This window comes from Cystoisospora suis (genome assembly GCF_002600585.1).
Source record: "Cystoisospora suis strain Wien I chromosome Unknown contig_1627, whole genome shotgun sequence".
In the NCBI taxonomy this organism is placed as follows: domain Eukaryota; phylum Apicomplexa; class Conoidasida; order Eucoccidiorida; family Sarcocystidae; genus Cystoisospora; species Cystoisospora suis.
In genome coordinates this window covers 38,155-60,343 of record NW_027154427.1, presented here as the reverse complement: position 1 = coordinate 60,343, position 22,189 = coordinate 38,155, and the positions used below count along the sequence as shown (strand labels likewise).

At 52.9% G+C, this 22,189-nt stretch overlaps 4 protein-coding genes across 4 annotated transcripts; 3 read left to right on the top strand and 1 right to left on the bottom strand.

Annotated features, from left to right (window-relative positions):
• Positions 1-11,392, bottom strand: CSUI_003589 (uncharacterized protein). Its single transcript, XM_068063785.1, has 12 exons — positions 8,998-11,392; positions 8,452-8,579; positions 7,316-7,399; positions 6,581-6,634; positions 5,367-5,919; positions 4,475-4,509; positions 4,082-4,127; positions 3,528-3,578; positions 2,593-2,666; positions 1,992-2,217; positions 1,503-1,598; positions 1-713 (listed from the first exon to the last, which is right to left on the bottom strand). Exons 1-12 carry the CDS (start codon positions 10,322-10,324, stop codon positions 619-621), a joined length of 2,769 nt encoding a protein of 922 aa, XP_067924245.1. The 5' UTR covers positions 10,325-11,392; the 3' UTR covers positions 1-618.
• Positions 11,393-11,519: 127 nt separating this feature from the next.
• Positions 11,520-13,063, top strand: CSUI_003588 (uncharacterized protein). The gene is made up of 2 exons (XM_068063784.1): positions 11,520-12,536; positions 13,028-13,063. Exon 1 carries the CDS (start codon positions 11,739-11,741, stop codon positions 12,057-12,059), a length of 321 nt encoding a protein of 106 aa, XP_067924244.1. The 5' UTR covers positions 11,520-11,738; the 3' UTR covers positions 12,060-12,536; positions 13,028-13,063.
• Positions 13,064-14,346: 1,283 nt separating this feature from the next.
• Positions 14,347-15,242, top strand: CSUI_003587 (uncharacterized protein; the record flags this gene model as incomplete). The annotated part of the gene is made up of 1 exon (XM_068063783.1): positions 14,347-15,242. A coding segment is annotated over one exon (750 nt), but the record flags the coding sequence as incomplete, so codon positions are not given.
• Positions 15,243-15,545: 303 nt separating this feature from the next.
• On the top strand, positions 15,546-21,695 carry CSUI_003586 (rhomboid protease rom6). The gene is made up of 5 exons (XM_068063782.1): positions 15,546-17,300; positions 17,696-17,950; positions 18,728-19,482; positions 20,321-20,367; positions 21,182-21,695. Exons 1-3 carry the CDS (start codon positions 16,094-16,096, stop codon positions 18,988-18,990), a joined length of 1,725 nt encoding a protein of 574 aa, XP_067924242.1. The 5' UTR covers positions 15,546-16,093; the 3' UTR covers positions 18,991-19,482; positions 20,321-20,367; positions 21,182-21,695.
• Positions 21,696-22,189: the final 494 nt, after the last annotated feature.

Sequence of the window (22,189 nt, the reverse complement as noted above, 5' to 3'; positions counted from 1 at the left end):
TCAAAGCGCGGGCGTTACAGCCGTGAGAAGTGATGCGCTTAGCCTGATTTTCAACGCTGTGTTAGGGCGTTGCGCGCACGAGCATACATAACGGACTGGGTCTCAGACCCCTCCGCCAGCGTACGCTCCAGCTCAATACATCTCTCTTGTCTGGGACAGCCGGTAGCCAAACAGAGATCTGCTACTCACTCCGACTGTTTCGGGCGGCCTGTCGTATACACTTTCCATCACCGAACGCGGGTGACGAGACGATCTGTCACTCATCTGTTCTCTTTTTCGAATGCGAGCGGGCTTGGTACGGCGATGTATTCCGTTGCAATTCTGAATGCGTCGTGTCACACACGAAATGCCTACACTAGAAGCTGCCGTCTCGTGCACAGCAGACCTCCAGTGTTTTATGCGAGCTCCACGTAGAACGACTCACGCAGAAAACAGGAAGGCATTATTAATCTGAATAGAGAAAGATAATGCCTTTCAAGGTACTGGCTGGAACTTGCAGACACGTCATCTGAGCAAAGCGACGCACCGTGAGCGTGCATGAAGACCATCTGTGTGAGGTCCTTCGTATTGCAGGATCTCAAGTGACAGGGGGTCGGTTGACTCCCCGTACGCTGGACCTCAGAACTCGAATCTTGGAGGCAGGGCGAACACATGCAAACTTTGATCTTTCGCCATGCACCGAGGACCCTGCCAGTCTTTGACTTTGTCTGAGGCTGAAGACAAGCACACATCAACGGTTGCAGTACACCCAGTGGCTGTGACATCTCTTATGACGGGTTCACCGCGCGAGTAACACGTAGAGGGAGCACTCATACACGTGATCGGGCAAGGACTGGACGCTGGCGGTCATGCGATCGAGTACTCCGACCCGGGCATCAACACCCGGAACGGCGTGTGTGGCCGGAGAGTGCAACGAGATGAACAGATGAAACCGGGCGACGAGCAGGCTGAGATAGCCACAAACCCGCTAAAGGCGTACATGGCAGTCAATCACTCTGAACCACTCCACTCCACACCAGGTTCCGATCTGTAGAAGACTCACAATGAACGACGCCACCACGAGGAGGGGCGCAGGGTGGACTATGAGTCACCCCTCTATAGCAATGCGTCGCACATAGGCGTGCCCACAAAAGCCCCAGAGGGGAAGATCGCGACACTCAACGACTGGCGGCATGTAGATGCAGCAAACCTTCGAAGCGTGTCCGTGTGTCTGCCTTGAAGCCAAGTGAACGGGCAAGTGGACTGACAACGGGCACGTGGACTGGCACAGGTTCACGAAGAACTGCGGAAATGGTCTGCGCGGTATCCGTAAAATCCGCGCTCGCCACCTTACGGACCTTCGGTGTTGCTTCTCAACAGCAGGCGGAGTCACAGGAAACGGTGACCATCTACGAGGATCGATGAACTCCGGTTACCCATTCACCCATGCGTGCGCCCAGACGGCACAAAAGGATGTACGTTCAGAGGCCATGGGCCATGCCTGTTCATGTGCTCTCCCTCACCTGCAATGAGGAGCCTGTCCGAGAACGTGATACCCTCGATGTTACAGTAAACAATACGGCATTCATGATCTCGCGGGAAATTCAGAACCTGCCCTCCTATACAATCCAAGCAACATGAGAAGAGTGCCGCACACAGAACACCTCGACAGCGGAGTAACCTAGTGGAAGGCCTGAGTACCCGCACGCAGGCCCCAGCCCAGCCGCGAAAAAAATGATACGCTGCCTGATCGGGTCTTTTTCGCGTTTGTGCGCTCTTATATGTCCCCCCGCGTATACTCCTACGATTGAACCCACTCTTCCCTCTACAGCCGCGATCTCAGACTCCGCCTCGGTCTTTCTTTCTCGCTTTTTTGACCCATGCGCCTCTCAATCTACCGATGTCCCTAGAAAGCTGCCAACTGACAACTGGTGAGTATACGCCCCTACTCCGGAATGCCACACATCTAGCTCTTCACCATCTCCTAGTCGGCTGGATGAGGCGCGCCGTACCTGAAAGGACCTCAAGGTCCGTCGGGTTCTCCAAGAGCATCTTGGGTTTGTGTTTGTCCGGGCCTTCGCCTGTCCCTGTCTCTCTCTTCTCCGGTATCTCCTCAGGAGCGTTGAAGCGCCCGATCCACACCACTGAATCTACCTGAGATGTAATAGCGAGCCGGTTGCCCCGGACTGCTATTGAAGAATAGTCGGTGAAATTGATTTCTCGAGGAAGGCGCAAGACCTGGGTCCAGGACCATACACACACCATACAGTACCTAGTGGCTTAGTGTGTCTTAACGACTTCAGTCAAACCGATATGCACGCCTCGGGAAAGCACTCCCGTGTCGGGCTTCAATAATCATCACCTTCTTTCAGGCTCAGAATGCTCTCAACAAACTACCGGAAGCAAACCCCGCACTGCTCAGCTACTTCGGGTGGCCTACACACGAATCGGACATGGGAATTCAAAAAACATGTCAAGAACTTGCAAGACCTCAAGCAGATTTTCACCATCGATGTATACGTACGTGTAACCAGTACACTCGAGACTGATACACTGCGCACCCCTCTGCGCTGGAAGAAAACAGCGATTCATTTGCGTCAAAAAAAACGGTACCTTCAAAGTCTTCCAGCGGCATGGCACTTCTCCATTCGCTTCCTCCTTTTGCATCAGTACCAAGCGACCATGGCCTACAGGCAGTAGGAAGGAGAGAAAAACGGAACGTCTTTCGATCTCTCAAGACCTTAAGAAGAAGTGCCCTCCTGGGCAAAAAACTCGGGATAAGAGGCGACGGGTCAGGCCAACAGGAACCTGTCAGGGACAGGAACCCTTGAAGCTTGCAGGTGTTTGGGGGTTTGTGCAAGCTCTTCTGAGTCGAGGCGTGAGCCGTCTATCCAAAGTCACGCTGGAGAGGTGAGTAAAACAAGTGTCGAATGGAACAGGAAAGGGACTACAACACATACGGAGACCACACAGGTACGCATACAGATTCCCCTGTCCCTGTAGAAACCTACGGATACGCAACGGCGAGCTTCTAGCTTCCGCTTAGAAACTTCCGCCTGCCAATCGTATTTGACATAGGCAGCATGAATTCACAAAGACACTCGCATCTGTGTGTACACATACACGACACCTGAAAAGACTTTGGCTCTGAAACCCGCAAGGAAAACCACGAAATGAAGTATGAGGAGTCGTCATTAACACCAACATCGCTGCTGCAGCAGAGTATTCCCAGGTGGTGTTAACACCATGGAAACCCGGTCCTTGTTACGGCGGCTAAGACTCCATGTGGCGCGACGCGAGTGAGGCTGTAGAGACTTGTACGGCACGGCCATCGCATGTTTCCGTAGAAGGAAGAAACAGGTCTAGAACAAAATCGCTTGCCATGGTGTGGAAAACTGAACGGTCAGTTCTTTCCGTTGCTTCTTCTGACTAGACTTCAAGTTGTTCAATCAGTCTGATACAGGTAGACAAGTAGGCAGACTTCTCGAACTAGAGGTGTGATTCTGTCAGACAACTCAAGCAGCCAGGAAGACCACTAGTTAGCTCACCTCGTCTCTCTCCACGTTTGCCGCCCCTGCAGTAATTTCCCTCACAGAGACCTGAGGAGATACACAGCTCACACGCCAACAGTGAAACAAAAGGTTGGAGGCTATGATCTGTGTCTTGCCATGGGCATAGGCGTCACATATCTGATTTAAGCTCATATACTTTCGATGTACTGCTGCATGCTCAGTCACGATCACGCGACCCAAACGGGGTTCTGGAGAACAGATCACGACAGAGCGGCCTACGTCATTATATGAAAAGAAACGAAAACAGGCAGTAACGGCTGACTGTGTGCCACGCAGTAAAGGCTTTGACGCACTGTCGCTCTCGAGATAGTGTGTCGACGCCTTCACAACGCTCGTTTTTGTGAGGGCACAGAGTTACAAGACAGGCGATCTTGAGACAGCCCTATCAAGACAGAGGCTGTCTCACACTGATTCGAGTGTTCATACAGATAATTTTCACCTTCAGGCACACCCTGTTTACGCATGCGGAGACGACATTAGACCCCTGGAGGCTGATACCAGTGAGTACCCTCATCACCTTCCAACCATACCTAGAAGATAGAACGTATTCTTCGTGTCTCGCAAACCAACCATTCCCTGAGAGAAAGAGCAAAGAATACGCATATGAAAGGATTCATATAGAGGAAAGACGCTGTTATGAAGACACGTGTATGTAGAAGGACTAGGCGCCTTGCACTTGGATCCTGCCGTGCGTGTTCCCTGAGGGCAGGGGACGATCCTGAATTCTACATAGTTTATCGTGGGCTCCTGACTCTCCACTGGAGACCGGCGGAGACAAACCACTTGTGAGTGGCACTTGGAAAGCAACAAATAAGATAATTAACTAACTCATCGATGGCTTTCGTTCTCTGATAAGCGCCCACCTACTCAGGCGCCGACGACAACTGGGAAGAGACAACCGCTTTGCTGATACACACACTTACCTCGAACCCTTTGTTTCCTGCAGAGAAGTTGAATTCTGTAGTGTCCAGACATCACGTCAGAAGAAGTAGCAGCACAACCCGTTCATCAACCAAAGGAAGCACCCCCCCTCATTCGGGTGTTGATTTCGACTAGTGATCTCAGGTACGGAACGGGCTATTTCACTTTCCTTCACGCATTTGAAGTTCCTGTACACTTGCTAACTGCCCCAGCGTGCCACAGCTGCATGAGAGGGACTACAAATAGATTTGTGGCTCTATTTCATGCTAATACGCCCAGGTAGAAAGACAAAGGTAGACACTCTTGTACCTTTTGCTTGTCAGTAAACGAGACCGCTTGCACCACTAGGACGATTGACGTCGTTGCAGAAGAAAGTACATGCTTTTCACGGAGACAAGAGACTTTGAAGGTGCGTGTATACGCACGCAGAGACAGACTAGCGAAACTAGGCTTGACCTGACAGAAGTAACACTCTAGACCAGGGGCCCACCCGGTAAGCAACACCTGATCCCTTCTCGCTGTTGAGAAAGTAGCACTGGAAACATTCGACGCAGTGTCTACAGGTGTATTCGCCAAGCGAGCGAAGGCAGCGTTCAGGAGAAGACGGTGCAGAGAGAAGACGACTACCCGGTGTGAACGTCCTCTAGATATTCGCGCTCATAATTCATGTATATCCATTGTGACTTTCATCGTGGACATCCTGCTGTTAGACTCCTTCGCTCCTGTGCCCTCCCCACCAAAGATACTCCGAACGTGTGAGGGGTGGCGTCGGCACTTTAACAGTCGTGTATCGCCTCTTCTGTCTCATCTCTCTTTCATCTACCAATCAGTCACGAAGACAAGGCCGAAGTCATGAGTCTTTTCCTCTTCGTTTAACAAAAGCAAACGGCTCACCTGTCCGGCACGATTCGAGAAGGGTGTACTGCTTGTCCTGAATTTGAAGCTCCTCGATGACGGCATGATAATGGCCTTGAATCCGTTTCTTTTTTTCCTCATCTCTTGCTACCCTCTTCTGTGTTTTCTGCGTTTTCTCTTGAGTCACATCCGTGTTCTTCCCCGTTACTTTTTCTTCCGTCCCCGTCGACTTCTTGTGTTTCCTGTTGCTCTTGTCTTCCGATGTCGTCGTCACATCATGCTGTGCTTCTCTTTCTCTTCTGTCTTTTTTGGGTTCCTCGTCTGCGTGTCCCGAGGTTTCTTCGGCGGTCGTCTTTGGTTTCACCTTAAGCGAAGAAGAACTCGGTGGGCTCGTATCCTCAGTTACTGGAGCAGGAGACGATTTCTCTGCCTTCACCTTCTCGCTCTGTTTTCCAGTCGGCCCGGCCCCAGGAGCTTGGCCCTCTACCTCAGGCGCCGCTGTCAAATCAGGTGAGGAGCTACTCCCTTGAGTCGCAGTCTCCGGCTCATCGATATGAGCAATCGCTTCCCTTACAGCAAAGAAATGTCCGGTCTGAACGAAACAAAAAGATCACTGTCTGTGGATATGATATCATCTGCTTTTTGAATGACATTAAGTCACTTGGTGGCACAAAGATCTGCGGTGTGCTCTCAGCCGCTGGATGGGCGGGCCATCAGCGATCAGATGAGGAAAACTACAACAGCAAGCGCGAGGCTGTTCGGGTAGGAAAGCGGGATAGACAGATTGTGCTCGGAGGGGATTGACTGAACGCAGAATGTGCTCAGAGCAAAGGAAAGTCTGACGTTAAGGGAAAGAACAATCAAGTGAGCCTTCGAGAAGCTTTTGTATACGAGGGGGTGCGGCAGACGGGACTTCGTCCTTAGATCCATGACTGTGGAAAGTCAAAGCGATGTCACGGTATGGATGCGCACTGCCCCCTCCCCCTCTCCCCACAGTGCAATGGTGGTGCAGCAGAAAACTATCTAGCTACCTATCACATGGTACTGCACTAAGCTCAAGACGGCCGGCTGCCAGGACCAATCACCCAGCATCAAAAAGCAGCAACGCCGCACCCCGGCACGTGAGAGAACAAACGAACAAAAGAGATGTCACTCGGGCACTTGAAGACTGTTTCCGATCATCTATAATACCCCACATTGAAAACACCTTCTTTAACTCAAGTGATCCTACCAGACCGCTGAAATATACTCACCGTCTCATCGTGAACAAGGGCTTCCCATTGTGATTCTATATCTCCCAGACGATCCTATACACCAGTCACAGGGAAACACAAGAGGACGATGAAAGAAGCGAATGTGTCATTTCGGGGAGAGATAACTTACCCTGAGCACAATAGGCACCGGGACTAGCTGCAGCGTTCTTTCTCCAAACTTATTCAGTGGATCAACTCCATAGAACAGATCGACGCATTGCACGGTTCGAAAGCTGTAGAAGAACACGAGCTACGCCCCCTGGCATGAAGTTCAGCAGCCGTTTAGACAGCGGCTACACATGCGCCCCAAGCCTACAGCGACCTCGTGGCTTGTGGGAAACGCATGCACGGTAACGAACACCTCGATACGCAGCAGGTACAAGAACAAAGGCAGAGATGATGAGGAGAGCTAGCCACCATCCTTCTTCCACGGACACCGTGCTCTGGGGCCGACAGAGACACTGGATAGCCAGTCACCGCTAAGATCATATGGCGCGACTACACGAGATATTTGCTTTCTGTCCACACGATCTGATTCAAAGAAAATACCCCTACGGTAAAAACTGCTATTCCGAAAGACTGTGTGTGAAACATCCACTGACTCACAAGTCACACGCGTAGACCTACACAGACACATGTACAATCAAGTGGCCAGTGTGTAGATCATAGACAGCAAGACTCTTTGTATACGTTGGCAGCAATCAAAGAGAAACAAAGCGTGGATGAAAATCTTACAGTAGCGCCGATGAGATAGTTTTGAGAGTCGAATGGTCTCAGGTCGTAACTCGTTCGGCCGATGGCGTACGATGAGTCAAACACCTGAGAAGAGAGAAAAAGCAACAAAGTATGTAGAAGTTTAAAGTCTACACTACCTATACACACGTATGCCTACAACTATGGTGCCTACTTGCGGACTTTAAAACTCTACGGAAAAAAAAGGCTGTGGCCTCGCGAAGCAGAAAGCCATCGGTCCCGTGTAGAAAGACACGCGCCCGAGTTCAAATTACCAAATTACACAGGAATTATAGGCGACGTGATGCCGCTGAGATGTAGAAAGGCTCTATTGCTGCTTTCCTCTTATATATTGGCATTTGTATAGAGTGAGGAAAGAGAAAAAAGGCCCATGCACGTCACATGTATATCGTCCGCCGTAGGGACCCGGTGACACCGCAGCCCAGGTGGGTCTGCTTAAGATCTGAGTCGCAGGTACTGGTTGAACTACCAGCCATGTCGCAGATACACGGTACGCGAAAAACGCAGTTGTTACCGTCCTCTACCCAGGATGTTGTCCTCATGACTATCTCTACAGAATAGGGTCTAGGGTTAGATCTGCGTATGCTCTGTCTGTGCCTTTACTCTCATATATCGGGTAACCATCGGGTTAGGTAGACATACACATACTCATCCACAGCGTCGTCAGCACACGTATAACAGCATCGGAAACGAGACGCAACGTTCAGGCCGAGAAAGGGGCCATCTCATAGAGAACCGTGGAGAGAGTGGGTGAAATCATGTGGAGTTCAATCTTCTCTCAATATTCATACACAGGCATTTCACATGCAACCGGCTATCTAACGTACAACGCTGCCCGAGCGACCCTGCAACGGGCGCCAACGTACGGACAAACTGAAGCGGAAGCTTCGAGTCTAGACAAAATCACACGGATACTACCCGCACATACGTCCCTCTTTTTCTGTACATGAAGAAGACTTAGGGAATCGCCGGAAAGCTGAGGGAGCCCGTCCATCCAAGGGCTAGAGACCCCCACACCTGTGCACGTCTGCGTATGTACAGGTAGGTATTCAGTTGGGAACTGAGGAGAAATAAGAAAGAGAAAGACTGAAGTGGATAGCAAGGTGCCCTCCCCTTACGGTGTATAAAGCGTCACCGACGCCCAAGACGTCGCTTGCTTCAAATTTCCTCATGGCCTTTGAGTCCCCGAAGAGTGAGAAGAAAGACCGTTCGTGTGCCAGTCGGAGAGTATGAGAGATGTACCCTTCTGTTTGCAGGTCAAACGTTCTCCACAATAACGAAGAAACATCACGTGAGCCACGGAAGCGTATGCTACTGCGAAGGATAAAACCTTCTTTACACAGACGCACCAAACGTACGGACGTGATCGCTAAACCACGAGAGTGCTGAGAATCCACGACACCTGCGCGGGGGGGAGCGTCTGGAGTCTCTTTTGTCTGTCTTTCAGAAGTGCAGCCGCGTGCATCGTTGACATACCACTACAAAGAAATATACCCGGTACTTCTGAGCTCGGAACACAGCGCACGCTGCGTATGGAGGGCGGAGAGGAACAAGAGAACAAGCGGTGCATTTGAATGCATAGGATGCGATAGATAGACACGGAGGAGAAAAATGTCCCTTGTGCAGAACGCGGAAACAAGGAGATGAGAACGCTAATCGCTCACCAGTCTGACAGACTTCTCGGCCTGATATCTTCCTCCGATCTGCCCGAGGATTGACAAGTAATGTGCTTCCCATCACCGCTAGCGCTCCCTGTGTCCCTTCAACCCCGGTGTGACTCTCGTCGTCTACCTTCTCGTCTTCTCCATCCATGTCTTCGCTATCTGGGGGAAGAAGATCATTGTGTGCCGCGTCTGTAGGTGAAGTATCTTCAGTCTTCTCTACTGAGTCGGGAGATGCTACGAGATTTTCACTTGGTGCGAGACCGACTGGCGGGTGAAAGTGAGCGTGTTTACTCCTGAAGGTGTTTTGAAAAAGAAGAACAACTGCAAGGACCGCGCAAGTGAAGAGGAGCATCCGCAGAATCAGAGAAGCGCTGGAGGCGCGGCATCTTCCTGTTCCTGAAGAGAGACCCACGGCGAACCGTGCCACGGCTATGAAGCCCGACTTCAAGATGGAGAAAAGCGAGGAAAGTAAAGATAACACGCGAGACCCAAGCTCTGTCCCTTGTGAGGAAGAGGGTCTGGAATGGAAAGGACAACTGTGAGTAGGTGCGTCACGAAAGAACGAACATGAGCAGATGGCGTTGTCCGACCCGCTAATATATTCGTTGCGTATCTCTTCCCCCGCTGCAATGCTGAAGGGTGCAAAACCGAGGCTGGAAGAAGGCTTGACAGTTGAACCAGGTGAAGACGAAGATGATGAGCTCTCTTTCTTTCTTTTGCCTCTACCGCTCAAGGCCGTCATGGAGATCGCCCCAGGAGGGGGCAAAGGAGGTGGAGGGCGGGAGCCATGGTGAACTAAAGCAGGAGCGGGAATCACAGCCCCATGTGGAGAGAGGATGGGAGGCCTGTACAGATGAGTTGGATACTCTACTTGATTGCAGTACGCAGAAGAAGACTGCTGTTGTGGTCCAAGGAAAGAAGAGGGAGCAGGAGGAGATGGAGAAGCAGATCGGGAAAGAGACGGTGAGAGGGTACGGGCCGGAGACTCACCAGACGGATCATAACGGACCTCGTATAGAGAGGCAGAAGCTGGGGCTACATTAGCAGATGGAAAGCAAGGAAGCTGAGCCACTTCGAAAGAGGCAAGGTGGGAAACTCCGGAAGAAGTGGACGTAGAAGACGATGTTGACATGGAAGACAACGTACGAGGACTTGAGGAATAAGCCGAGAGCTTGTTCTGTCTTCGTTGGCTATGAAATGGCTGATATGAGGGAGAACAGGAAGACTCCTCCGACCGATCGGACGACAAAGATGACGAAGATCGGATGGTTGCCGGGGAAGCTCCGCCAAACCCTTCCTCACGGGAGTAAGGCGCGCTAGACTCCATCGTGGCGAAGGGTATAAAAATACACGAGATCTCAGGGACCCCAGCAAAACACTAGTGGATACGCCAACGGCGACACGGAGAAAACCTCGAGAAGGGAATGTCGACCCTCACGGCAGCTACAGAGTAAAGGTGCTACAAGTATCCAGACCGAAGAACTGTCGTCAGCGTGGAAGGAAGCGGAGACCCGAGCTCAGCAGCATCTGCTGCGCCGACAAATCTGTTAGACAGTAGAGGCCTCGGCGTCACCACGGTAGAACTGCTGGAAGGTTTCCCGTCCCCAGAAAACAGGGCAGAAGTGCGGGCTTTTTCGTCCTTCCTCGCAGTGGGAAACAAGGATCTAGGGAACGGCTGGGAGTGACCTGAATGCCCACGCTCCCCCCCCGCGCTCACCAACCCACGAGAGAAGGCAGAAGGCAGATACACCTGTCGGGGGAGCTCAGAGGAGACAACAGGTCTGTTTCCTTGGACCCATCTGCTCTTGATCGGGGGAATCTCGACACCACAGTTGTCCGCCACTACGACAAATGATTATTAAAATAGTAGAGGTTGGACCACCTGGACACATTGTGTTGATATAAGTGGTAGAATTGGGGTAACTGTACTAAAGAAGAACAGCTGTAGAAGTGAAGTGGCGCTAGACGTGGATGGGGCTGACCCTGTGCCGTCCTCTCCTCGTTTCTTCGTTTGCCTCTTTCCCGGACCGACGCGGATAGCTGGTCACTTTGCAACAGAACAGGCAGGCGCGCACACTTGCCTACGGAGATACCAAGGAAAAAAGCAGCTGAAGCAAAAGTGCAACCGGTGGAGCTCACTAGAGGTACAGCACCAGTAAAGTCAAGCAAACAAAGAGTTCTTATAGTTTCCCAGTCCCCCTTGCCCGTGGCTGTGGAGACGCCGGGTCCCCTTCTCCTTCTCGCAGCAGCTGCCAACGGAGCAGAAGCCGACACCGAGACCAAACGCTGAGGAATACAGAACGCAGCGTCACTCGCCGCGGCATATTTCCTTTCGCAGTTACCACGCCATGACGACGTCAGGCGTACGAGTTTCGCTCAACGTCTGTCGAGCGGCAAACCACATGGTGTGCAGCCCTGTCAGGTACTCACATGCAGCGAAGTGTGCATGCCCCAGTCGCGGCAGTCCCTGCCCAACACCCGGTACAGTGGAGCTACGGGAACCAGAAACAATTCGCTGAGCCCTGGCGTCAAAGGTTACACCTGGCAGCGGCCGATCGTTCCCGCACACTCACCGGCACTTGTTTCCACTATCTTGTTGTGCTGAAGACTGCATATATGGACGGAGAGCGGCAGTCCTGGAGCGTTGTCGGCGACTTCCCGGCAACCGACCGGGCCACGTCTGAGGCCGGGCGTTGGCACTGTAATGCAAGCAACAGCCAAGAGGGCTTCGGCCAGAAGCTATGAAAGGGTCACGTTCCTTGCTACCTATTAAGCGTTGTGCTTCGATTGTGTGGGCTGCGTCGGCCAGTTTGCAATTTATCCGGAGAGGATCCACAGGAGCAGTTGTCCGCAATTTTTTTGGTGGAGAGGCCAAGACTGCCGTGGGTAGCCGGCAAAGTTCGGTCCACTTAGGGTGGGCGAACGACCCTTCGCTACCCGTCTCCAACTTGAACTTTCTTTCTCGCCTCGATACTCCCTGCTTACACCACTCCCCCTCGAGGGCGCCTGGGGCATTGTTCATCGTTTTGGAAAGGGAGATCTTACTTGCAATCAGCTTGTAGGGGCACGGATGAACTGACCGCCTGTCGTCGCGCGTGGCTCTATTAGGTGTCGGCACAGGTTCGCGCGCATAGTTAGACTTGCTGTGTGTGGACGGTGCTGTGGTCACTGAGTTGGAAGGGGAAAATCTTTAGAGAGCTTCATTCTCATTTATGGCGGTTTGACAGGGATGATTCTGTTTCCGCACAGTTTTCACACGCAATTTCCTAGGCTGGCTTCTGGAGAGATTACCGCCGGGGAGCGAGAGGGCGAGTGACACTGGGTGTCGCCCTGAGCATCCGACATACGCAAGAGGTGCCTCGTTCTCGGGGATGCGAACTTCGCCGAACGAGCACTGCGCGGCAGCGCGACCGAACAGGAAGTTTCCTTTCTTTTTCTAGTTGGTGAGCAAGCGCCCCGGTTTCGCACGAAGGCCCAACTCTTTCACTTTTAGCCTGCGGTTCTGAGAAACGGCGGACGAAGAGCACCCGACAGACGAGGTATGCTCCGTGAATGGTGGTAGGTCCGTCTTGGCTCCGCACTTTCTTGTACAATTGCTGGCCAAAAAGCTTTCTCCACAATATCTGGAATGTGTCTCCCAACGATACAACGAGTCCAGCCAGCCGACTCTTGGCGTCGAGCGGTCGGGCGGAGCGTTTGCCCGATTCTTAGCATTTTCGCTATCGCAATTTAGAGACTCACGTCGACCCGCCGCCGCAACGAACACAGCCTACCCTGAAGCGTGACGGTGCAAGCCACACTACAGGGAGTCGAAGTTTTCTTGGTGCGATGCTGGGTAACCGAAGCAGAAAGAGCAACTGCGCGTAGCCTATCACTGTCTCAAATGTTCACAGCTGTTGACCGCCGGGAGCGCAGCGGTGTTTCGTAGATCTGACTGCATACAGGCTATTAAGGTTTCGGCTGCCCTTGGAGCCCGCGGTCACCTGCTTACAACATACTGTGTCGGACTCCCGCGGCCTGTTTTCCGCAGGCGTCTTGATGGCAGCGCGAGCTGCCGCTACAGGCGGAATTCACTGCGCAGCTACGAGAATGTCGCTCTCCTCTTCGGGGCCCCTCTGGATACACCAGTTCGTAGCGATGCTGGCTTCCGTGCTAGGTGCAGAACAGTGGTGGCGTGCCTACCGTAGGGGCACTGAGGTACGAGACAGGGAAAACACCAGCGCGACAAAACCAAGAGAGACGATCTATGTCTTCTCTTCGCGTGTCAGTATTGCGGAGCACGCTTTCCTGCTCCTGAGCGAACAGCAACTGCAGCACGTGAGAATGCTAACTAGTCTCCATCCTGTCCTACCGGGACTGTCTAGGGTGGTTCCTCGTTTGGGATTGCTGGCGGATGGGACACTGACAGTTGTTACACCAGAAATGCTCAGCCTTGTCAGCTGTGAATTGTCAGGAGCCGATTATTGAGCGCACGTGTCAACAGAGCAGGCCGACCAACAGACGTACATCAGTCTCGGGAGGCTGCTAGCTCTCTGCCTCTTGTGCAGGCGCCCGCCGTGGCAGGCGAACGGATACCTGCGGAACGGCGTACCGCGAGTATCTTGGACTGAAGACACATCACTTTTTTGTCACTGTTCGTTGCGGTTCTCGAAGCAACTAGCACTCCATTTCTGTTTCTTTGACATTGGTAACCAGTGGTGCCATCCCCGGCGAAGCGTTTTCATATTTTGGTTCCTTACCTGTAAACTCTGCGTTTCGGCTCAAAGCCTGCTGGGACACCATGAAGATCGCTGTTACAGCAGTTTGTCCGTTCCTCTTCTTCCTGTTGTGTGCCGGCTGCTTCGCAGCTGAGCAGACACAGGATGCTCCACAGACTCAAAGTCCTGGAACAGATAAGGCCCCAGCTGCCTTGGCGGCACCACCGTCTCCCCCAGAAACTGCAGTGAAAACTAACACCGCTGCAACACCAGAAGCACAACAGCCAGAAGTCTCGAAAGATGCTGGGCCTGTTGCTAAGGAAACTCCGGCAACTCAAACGTCTCCACTGCCGAATGGACAAGAGAATGCCTCCACGGAAACTCCGACTGCCAGACCGGATGCGACCGTTGAGGGTTCCGCGGCGCCCCGTCAGATAGGGCGTTCTCGGAAAAGAGGATATAGCGGTGCCTACTACACAACATCGAAAGCTGGGAGTGTCCTCGGTACCAGCACATACTCAACGCCGCTCTATACGCCGATGACGTACGCGGCAGATTACCGCCCTTCTACCTATTTCTATCCTACGACGTATTACAGATCGGACGCGTACTACACGCCAGCCTCCAGCAAGGGCAGCAGTGAAGAGTTCGCAGTCTCCCGGCCGTACTATACCACCACACGAACGAGCTACTACAGCCGTCCGACAACGACGTACTACTCCCGGCCACTAGAATACGCGACCTACTATTCGCGCCCACTGGAGTACGAGACCTACTCCAAGGGAGAATCATACGACTTCGGCACGACCGAGTACTATTATAGGCCGAGCACAACATACACTTACGCCAGACCAGCGACAACATACTACCGAAGTACGGTGGATACGTTTTCGAAAGACTCGGATTTCGCAGAAGACTACTCAACGGAGTTTGCACCGACGACGACGTACTACCGTGGGCCCTCGACAATCACTACGTATTCGGACTATAGGCCACTGGAGAGATACAGGACCTACGCGGCGGACTCGAAGGGAAGTGCCATCGAAGAGTACGAGCCTCTGTACAGCAGCTCATACTACCCTACAACGTATTACTCCAGGCCATCAACATATGCAACATTCGCACGCCCGGCAACGACCGTCTATCGCACCAAACCAAAGCGATACCGCTACCTCCAGAACAGGCAGATGCCAAGAAAGCCCGCGGAGACGGAGAAAGGGGACGAGAAGGCGGGGGAGAAGACCGCTGAAGCGACAGCGAACGGGCCGGCGGAAGTAACCGGCATTGACGGGAATGGAGACCAAGAACTAGGTGAACAAGCCTCCGCTGGCGAGAAGGAAGATCTTCGGGCGCTCCAGGAGGCTGAAGAGGACCTCGGGTCTTCCGACAGTACTACAGAGTAGACGCTCCATTGCCATCTGTGGCGCTTCTCCTTGAAGTTTTGTATATCTTCTTATGCAAGAAGAATGTAAATGCTGCCCTTCCGTCTCGAGCACATTTGCTGACGGTCCTGAAATCTCATTGGCTTCATGCAGGTTCTGATTTGTCAGCTGTTTGTTTGACGGTGCTAATTTCTGTCGACGTGCAGAACTCTTGATTTTGCCCTGACGCACCTGCACAGGGTCTTGGCGACAATCTCTCAGCGCGTTCCGCTTTCAACATGACTCCGAGTCGAGCCGCTTCACAAATTCTTTGCAGTTGAGGCATGATGTGGAGCCACAGTCTGCCCCGAGTCTGCACCTCTTTCTTCTCTATGTCAACTGAAAAGAGATCACTTTTGGTTAGCCACGTAGCGTTCGCGCCCGCCCCCCACCGTATCCACATCAGATTGTCGGCTCGCCACTGCTATGCGGCGACAGCGCGGCAGCCAGTTGGGAATGGTGGTGGCGGTTTCGCAGATGCCGCCTAACTGGATCGGTTCAGTATACATTAGAAACTAGGGCGACGGGAAGTTTAGAAAGGAAACCTTACCAGTCAAAATAGCAGTTCATAGATCGCATTCCTCTGTAAACCCCTGCTTTTCGTTCGCACACGTGCCGCACTTCAGCACTTCGCTCGCAGTCAGCTTGTCTTGCCGAAATAGCAAAGCGACGTGCCGTCAAACTTCCTTAACAAAGCCTTTCGAACGTTTCCCAATTTTTCCAAGTCTGGTGAATTGCTGTAGCAATTTTTCCATTCCCGGAATATATGCCAGCAATAGGGAGAACGGAGCAGCCACGTGACTAAAAGACAACCAGCAAACGCTTTTTGCATGCATCAGCTTATCTGTGCAACAAAACAATCGATTCTTCCTTCTCGAATGTTCTGGCCCCTGGGTTGCCTTCACAATGGCTGTAGGCGCCTGCGCGAGGGGGAAATGTCTTTGAACTCAATTTCGTCAGCCTGTGGCAGGGTGAACGATGGCGCAGGTGCACGGGCAATCTTGCCGTTCAGTTGCTCCTGCCGCTGTGCTTGTCACTTTAGCAATGCCAGGTCCGAAGAGAGTACCTTTGGATTCTTTCTGGGTCCCTTCTCGGCTTCGCTTTCCGTCACGTCTGACTCATCTACCTGTGCACCAGACAAGCGGACTGGCCTCGCGCCTGCCTGCGACTGGCCCGGCTTCCGATCCTTCTTTGTACCTCGTGTCGCGGTGTTTCTCTCAGTTTCTCTCTTTATCGCCGAACCCACCGTGCGTACCTTTTTCTTCGCTGGCCCGGGCATTCCTGACTCCTGCGCAGCCGCCTGTTGACACCGTATTCTCTCCTCTGAGGAGGTACATATCTTTTCGTAGCGAGCTGCCACCGTGTAGGGCCCGACAGGCGCGGAGACAGGTTGGGGCTCACGAGTGGCACGGTCGGTCATGTCCTTTGTTATCGTGTCCCGTCCAGTCCTATCCGTCGTCTTCTGTCGCAGGGCCGCCATCGGTCCCTTCCGGAGCTATAGCCTGTCTTCCATCCTCTCATGCTGTGTCGTTCTCTTCTTGCTTCTCGGCTTCTCTTCGCAACCAGGCGTCCCCGCCACTGGCTTTCTCGTCCAGTTTTAGCGTACAAAAAATTAATTATAGCTCTGCCTCCCAATTCCCGGCGAGCCCTGGTCGAGTGCAGCGTGGCGCTGCCTCTTCTTTCTCTCTTACTCCTTCCGGGTTCCCTAATGTTCGACCGTCATGGCGCGCTGTTCCGAAGTCCTCCAGATGCCCCACTTTTGCTGCACTCTCTCCATCGCGACAGGCCTATCGTCGCGCTTCTGCTTGTACAGCGACGCTGTCCTCCTCTAGTCGTTCTGTCTCCTCACCAACATCCGGATGCCGTAGGTCTGTCCACTCCCGGCATCGATACAAATGTGAAGGCGACGGAGAATCGCACAAAACCGCCTCCTCAAGCCTCTCTCTGCGAGCTTCATCCGTTGTTTTCCTTGTCCTCGGTTCGCTGCTTCTAGTGGACCTGCTCAGCAGCCAGCTCTACGGCCAAAGAAAGCTGCTTGCCTTGTTTATAGTGGCGAATGGGGCAGTGTTTGCAGCTTGGCAATTGGCAACGGGAGGGGGGAGGCTCCAGTCTTTTCTGTTCAGAAATTTCGTCCTTTCTCTGGAGGGGTTGCGGCACGGCAGGTTATACACCTTTCTTACGGCATGTAAGGTGGGGCACAGGAGGGTGTCAGTGCATTAAATAGTTTTACCGTGCATTTAACAACTTCTCTAGTATATAAGTGTTTAAGCTATTCTCTTCTGGTTCCATCCGGCTATCGCTCACGCTTTTTCTTCCTCGGGCTTGACAGTATTTCTCAATGTTCTTGCGGGCACGGAACTGTGAGGCTTAAGTCGGTCTGTTGCGGAGGCCTTACCTCTGCTTCAAGCGCAAACCTGAACGTATGCGTTGCCTTCAGGAACAGGTAGTGAGGCAAAATTGTTTCCGAGATTTCTCGAGATCTCAGCTTGCAAGAAGCTACGGTGACAGTAGCTGGTGCTTTCAAGTTTCGCAGTTTATGCGGCTAAGCGACGCCTTCCTTTCTGTCTTTTTGTACTGCAGGTCTGAGTCACCGGAATGCTATGCACTTGGTCCTCAATCTCTTTTTTATTCAACAGCTGTTCGGTCTGCTGTCTTCGGACCTTACTGACAGAGATTTTGTATCGCTTTTCGGCCTTTCTTCTTTCCTAGGAGGTGTGGGCCATTTCCTCGCCTCCCGAAGCCCCGTGCTGGGGGCGTCCGCTTTTGCTTACAGTCTCCTCTGGGTTGAGGCCACTAGGAACTCGAGGGAGCTGTTCAGAATCCTCCCTATACCTTGTAAGGGCAATGAACCTTCAAAGGGACTGTCACGCGCTGCGTTCCTCTGTGCGCGGCGTTGTGTTTCGTCACGACTCCGCGCTGTCTCTCCGGCAGGCCGCATGTGTCCCTTCATTGGCTTGTTATGGATTTCCAGTTTACCAACAGCACCGCCTGGGTGTGCACTAGTTTCTCTGGGAGCCTCTACATGGCTACAACGGCGTGCGGAACCTGCAGCAGCAACTTTATATGGTGTGAATTTCTAGTAGAATCGTGTCGGATACGTTTCCGTGGGGGTGACTTGAATTTGTCGATCCTCCTGTGCTATCCTGCCGGGGCCCGAGGTCCCAGCCGAATGTGTACGATTCTGTCGGGAGGAGGCTGCGTGGCAGGCAGCGGGAGCAGATTGCCCACACGAGAGATGTCGACGTGCCGGTGCGTTCTGCCTCCTTCAGATGTATTCGCCGGCATCTTTTTTTTCTCGGTTGCTGCGATATGTCCATTCTAATTCCCTGTGCCTTTTTGCTGTTGAAAGTCTCTTGTCTTGGAGCTTCCTGCGACGTAAACACTCGTACGCACAAGCGGTAGCCCTAGTCCAACACCGACTCCTCGCAAAGTGAAATCCGTTACGTGGTTGGCCAAGTTTCGCTCCACTGCCCCTCTCTGAAGTTTTCCTTGCTTTGTTCAATGATCTCTGTCTACGTGGACACTCAACTGAGCCGGCACTCTTCGGTATCGGGCGATACAGTTTCATACTGCCATACCTCTGCCTGTGTCATTGCTGTTTGCCCTTTACAGTTCTGCCCGTCACCGCGTTGCAGTTCGCGCAGTTGGGACTTTTGACGGAGCTCACTATGGCGCTTCTTTCTCGGCCACACATGGTGGCTCGCTTCCCTTCTTCCCGTCTTCTCCAGTTTGCGCAGGGTATATCGTGGACGGGGCATTTGGGCGGCTTAACTGCCGGATGCCTGTACAGCTGGTATCAGCGCCGCATTGAGAGGGATGGCTCGTGGAAAAGTTTTCTCGAACTCACGAGACGGTACGGAGTTTCCGACTGGTAAGGGTCTCAGTCAAGACACGTTGCAACGAAGAATGCTTCTGCCGTCAGAGGGGAGAAATTAGTGTCTGCTCGAAGGATGTAAGATCTAAAATGAGGCGCGCGCACTACGCTAGCGGGATCGTCAGTCTGTAAGGTTCCTTGCGCAGTACCGCCGAGCCGCTGTTCACCATATTATCCGCGTCCTTTTACCGTAGAAAAACGTCAGGGCCTTTGTCAGCGTTTGCCTTGGGTCCGTACGATTCGTCGCCCTAGAGGAGCCTGGCCTCCTATCGCTACACTCATGTGCTGCACGAGTCGCGGTGGAGGACTGTGGTTACGTGATTTTTGGGGCAGTCGGGGGTCGATCAAGCGGCCCTCAGGCTCCGCTTCATATAGTGTCTACGGCAGGCAAGCATGATCTCGTTTCTGCCTGGCATCTATGGGGCTTGCTGCTCATCTTGTTGCCTGTTCGGTTTTTTCCTCTGCCTGCGTGACAGGACCTTTACCCTCCAAGGCAAGTACCCCCACGCGTTACAAGTTGCATAGACTTCTGCATGCACGGGTTAAAGCTTGAATAGGATTTCAGAAGCCGCTCCAGAAGAGTCTCTTCGCACGACGTTAACTATGTAACCTGTTGAGAGCCCTCTGGGGCGGGGTTGTAACTTGACAGTTCACCGCGTCATTGGTTGCCCGGTTGTGGACACGAGGGTCGCGCTGTCAGTCGTTTTATTCTGGTAGCTCTTCATTCCCACGCCAGAGATAGATAGCATTGCTACGATGCCGCTTCGAGCTGTCTGATGGGAGCGGCGGGGCGGCCCGTGTAGTTGGATCGCCCTCGCCGGGAGGACACGAAGGTGATGAGATGCGAAGGGTCATGGTGCTTTAAGAAGCGTGCTATTCTCTTCCGAGTGAATCGCGGTTGCTCTATTTTTTGACGTGGTGTCGTGCGGGGTACTGACACAGATCATTCTTTGTCGCACCAGGCTTGCATTCATCAGCACACAGTGCGTTATGCATTCACGGTCGTGAGGTAAAGGCAGCGACACACCGGCACGCGCCACCGCGGACACTCGTTTTTCCGCTACCAGCAGAGGCCACAGTAGCCCCTCCTCTGAGTTTCCGTTGGATGCAGCGCACCTCTTGTGTTTGCCTACACATTCAAGTGAATATGGGTATTCTGTGTGAAGCTCTTTTGCCGCACGCACGTTGGCGCAGCTTTCAAATGCATTGTCGTGTGTCGTTGTCGACTAGAGAGTTCGGGATGTAGGGGGCTGCGTGCAACAGCTCGCATGCTTGAAGGCGAAGGCAAATTGCTTCGACTCCAGCTCCCTGCTCGTCTCTTTGCCCTTCAGATCTGAGGTCCACCTTCACCATCATCTTGCTGGAGTGTAAGGTCCTGGTAAGGGAGACACCTCTGTCTTCTTTTCATTGCTTCACAAAGAATGAGCGGCTCTGTACCATACTGCCGTGACGTAGCCAGAGACATCAGGAGAATCAACTCACAGCCGATCGTACATATCTACTCCAGTCAGCATGCGTACGCGCTTGGCGGGCGTCATCAGTTACGGGAGGAGAACCTGATGAGTAGATTGTGTTCTTCTCCAAGCGCATCACCGTGTGAAGCCGTCACCGCGCAACCCTGCAAAAAGCGGCGTTTGAGCCCCGGAAGACGACACGCGCCTTCGTTTCTTTCGAAGTGTACATATGTGTGCAGGACTGCATATCTGTAGTCGTTTGTCTCACCCAGGCAGGTTGAGGGGAGCCGCACGGCTCGCTGCTGAAGAAAGCATTCGAGCCACGTGGTTGTCTTGTGTCCGTAAGAAATTTCATGCGTAGAGCAGCAAACCGTGAAGTGCTATGGTACAATTGCCACGTCGTTCACCCCAATGTTGGAAGCTTCCCCTATGCCCTCTGGCTGCAAGGCTTCTGTGTACTGCTGTGTTTGTCTTACATAGTTGTGCGCGCCGTGCCAGCTGCCCTTCCTGACAGACAGTCTCGTCCTGCGCCAGATACCATGGGGTCCTTTAAGCACCGGTGCACAGCACGACTCGTTGTTTTCTTGTGCAGGATTTATCTGACTTATTTCTATGTAGAGCATACGCTTTCTTGTGTACTGTCCTAGTCAGTTCCGAAAGTGTGACCATCTTGCGATGATACGGTGGCTCTCAGCCGACGGCATGCTATGTGAAAAGTTGATGTGGTTTCCGTTTCAGATTGCGTCGAGCGATTTAGAGAAGACAGTCATCGTGAAGGAGCTGGATAAGCTCCGGTCACAGAAGGAGTTGCGAAGGCAAATTGTTGCCCGTGGTGGGATCTTCCGCTGACGGTCTGCGCGCCGTACGTGCAATGAAGAGGTTCCCGCGGATGGCACTTACGTGCTGTCCCGGTTCGAGAGCTGCTGCCATCGCCTCAAGTTGTGCGCGCGGGCCTTGGTATTCTTACTCTCGGTGTTGAGACTCTTTTTATTCAACTCCCTAAAGCCCTGTCCGGGGTTTGATGTGATCTGCTGCCTGCGAAGACTAGAGGCTGTGTGTTTATACACTCTTTTAATGAAGGGAACTTCTAGTGTCGGTGTTCGGGCACCCCAAACTTATGAATTGAGTGACGCACTGATGCCGATCGCAGGATGCAACGGCTCGCACCGCTGCATGATGGGAAGCGATGTGTCTCTTCAGACTTCGGGGACGCTGATCTGCCGTTGAACGGCTAGGGTCCTAGGTTTGCGACCGCCTGCCCAGCGTTGAGGGGCTGCGTTGGCCACTCATATCGCCGAATGCCGCGTGATGCAGGACTGTGATTGCTGGTAAAAAGCGCATCGGTGGGAGGGAAGGACCATAGGATAAGGCGCTCGTCGATCCTCTAGCTAGCCACGTTTCTTAACACACCCTTTCTGGAATCAGCCCCTCTTATGCCCTAGTCCCCCGCACTACAGTACGCGAGGGGTTCCACTTCCCAAGCCCTGTAATAGAGCGGATGTGGAGGTTTCCGTTTTCGTCGACAATAAAAAGTAGTATGCACTGTGGCATGAGGCCGACAAGAAACACCTGTGCAGCCAATCCGAAAAAAACACCGCCCTCTTCTCCTTTCATCTTGTGCTGCTTGTCGTCCCTCCCTCCTCGACTTGACGACTTCGTGTGGAAGAGAGCGGCGTTGAAGACTAGGCAGGCTATGAGGCACCTGTACAACACGCGGCTTTGCGTAGCCTCATCTGTTCGCATTCG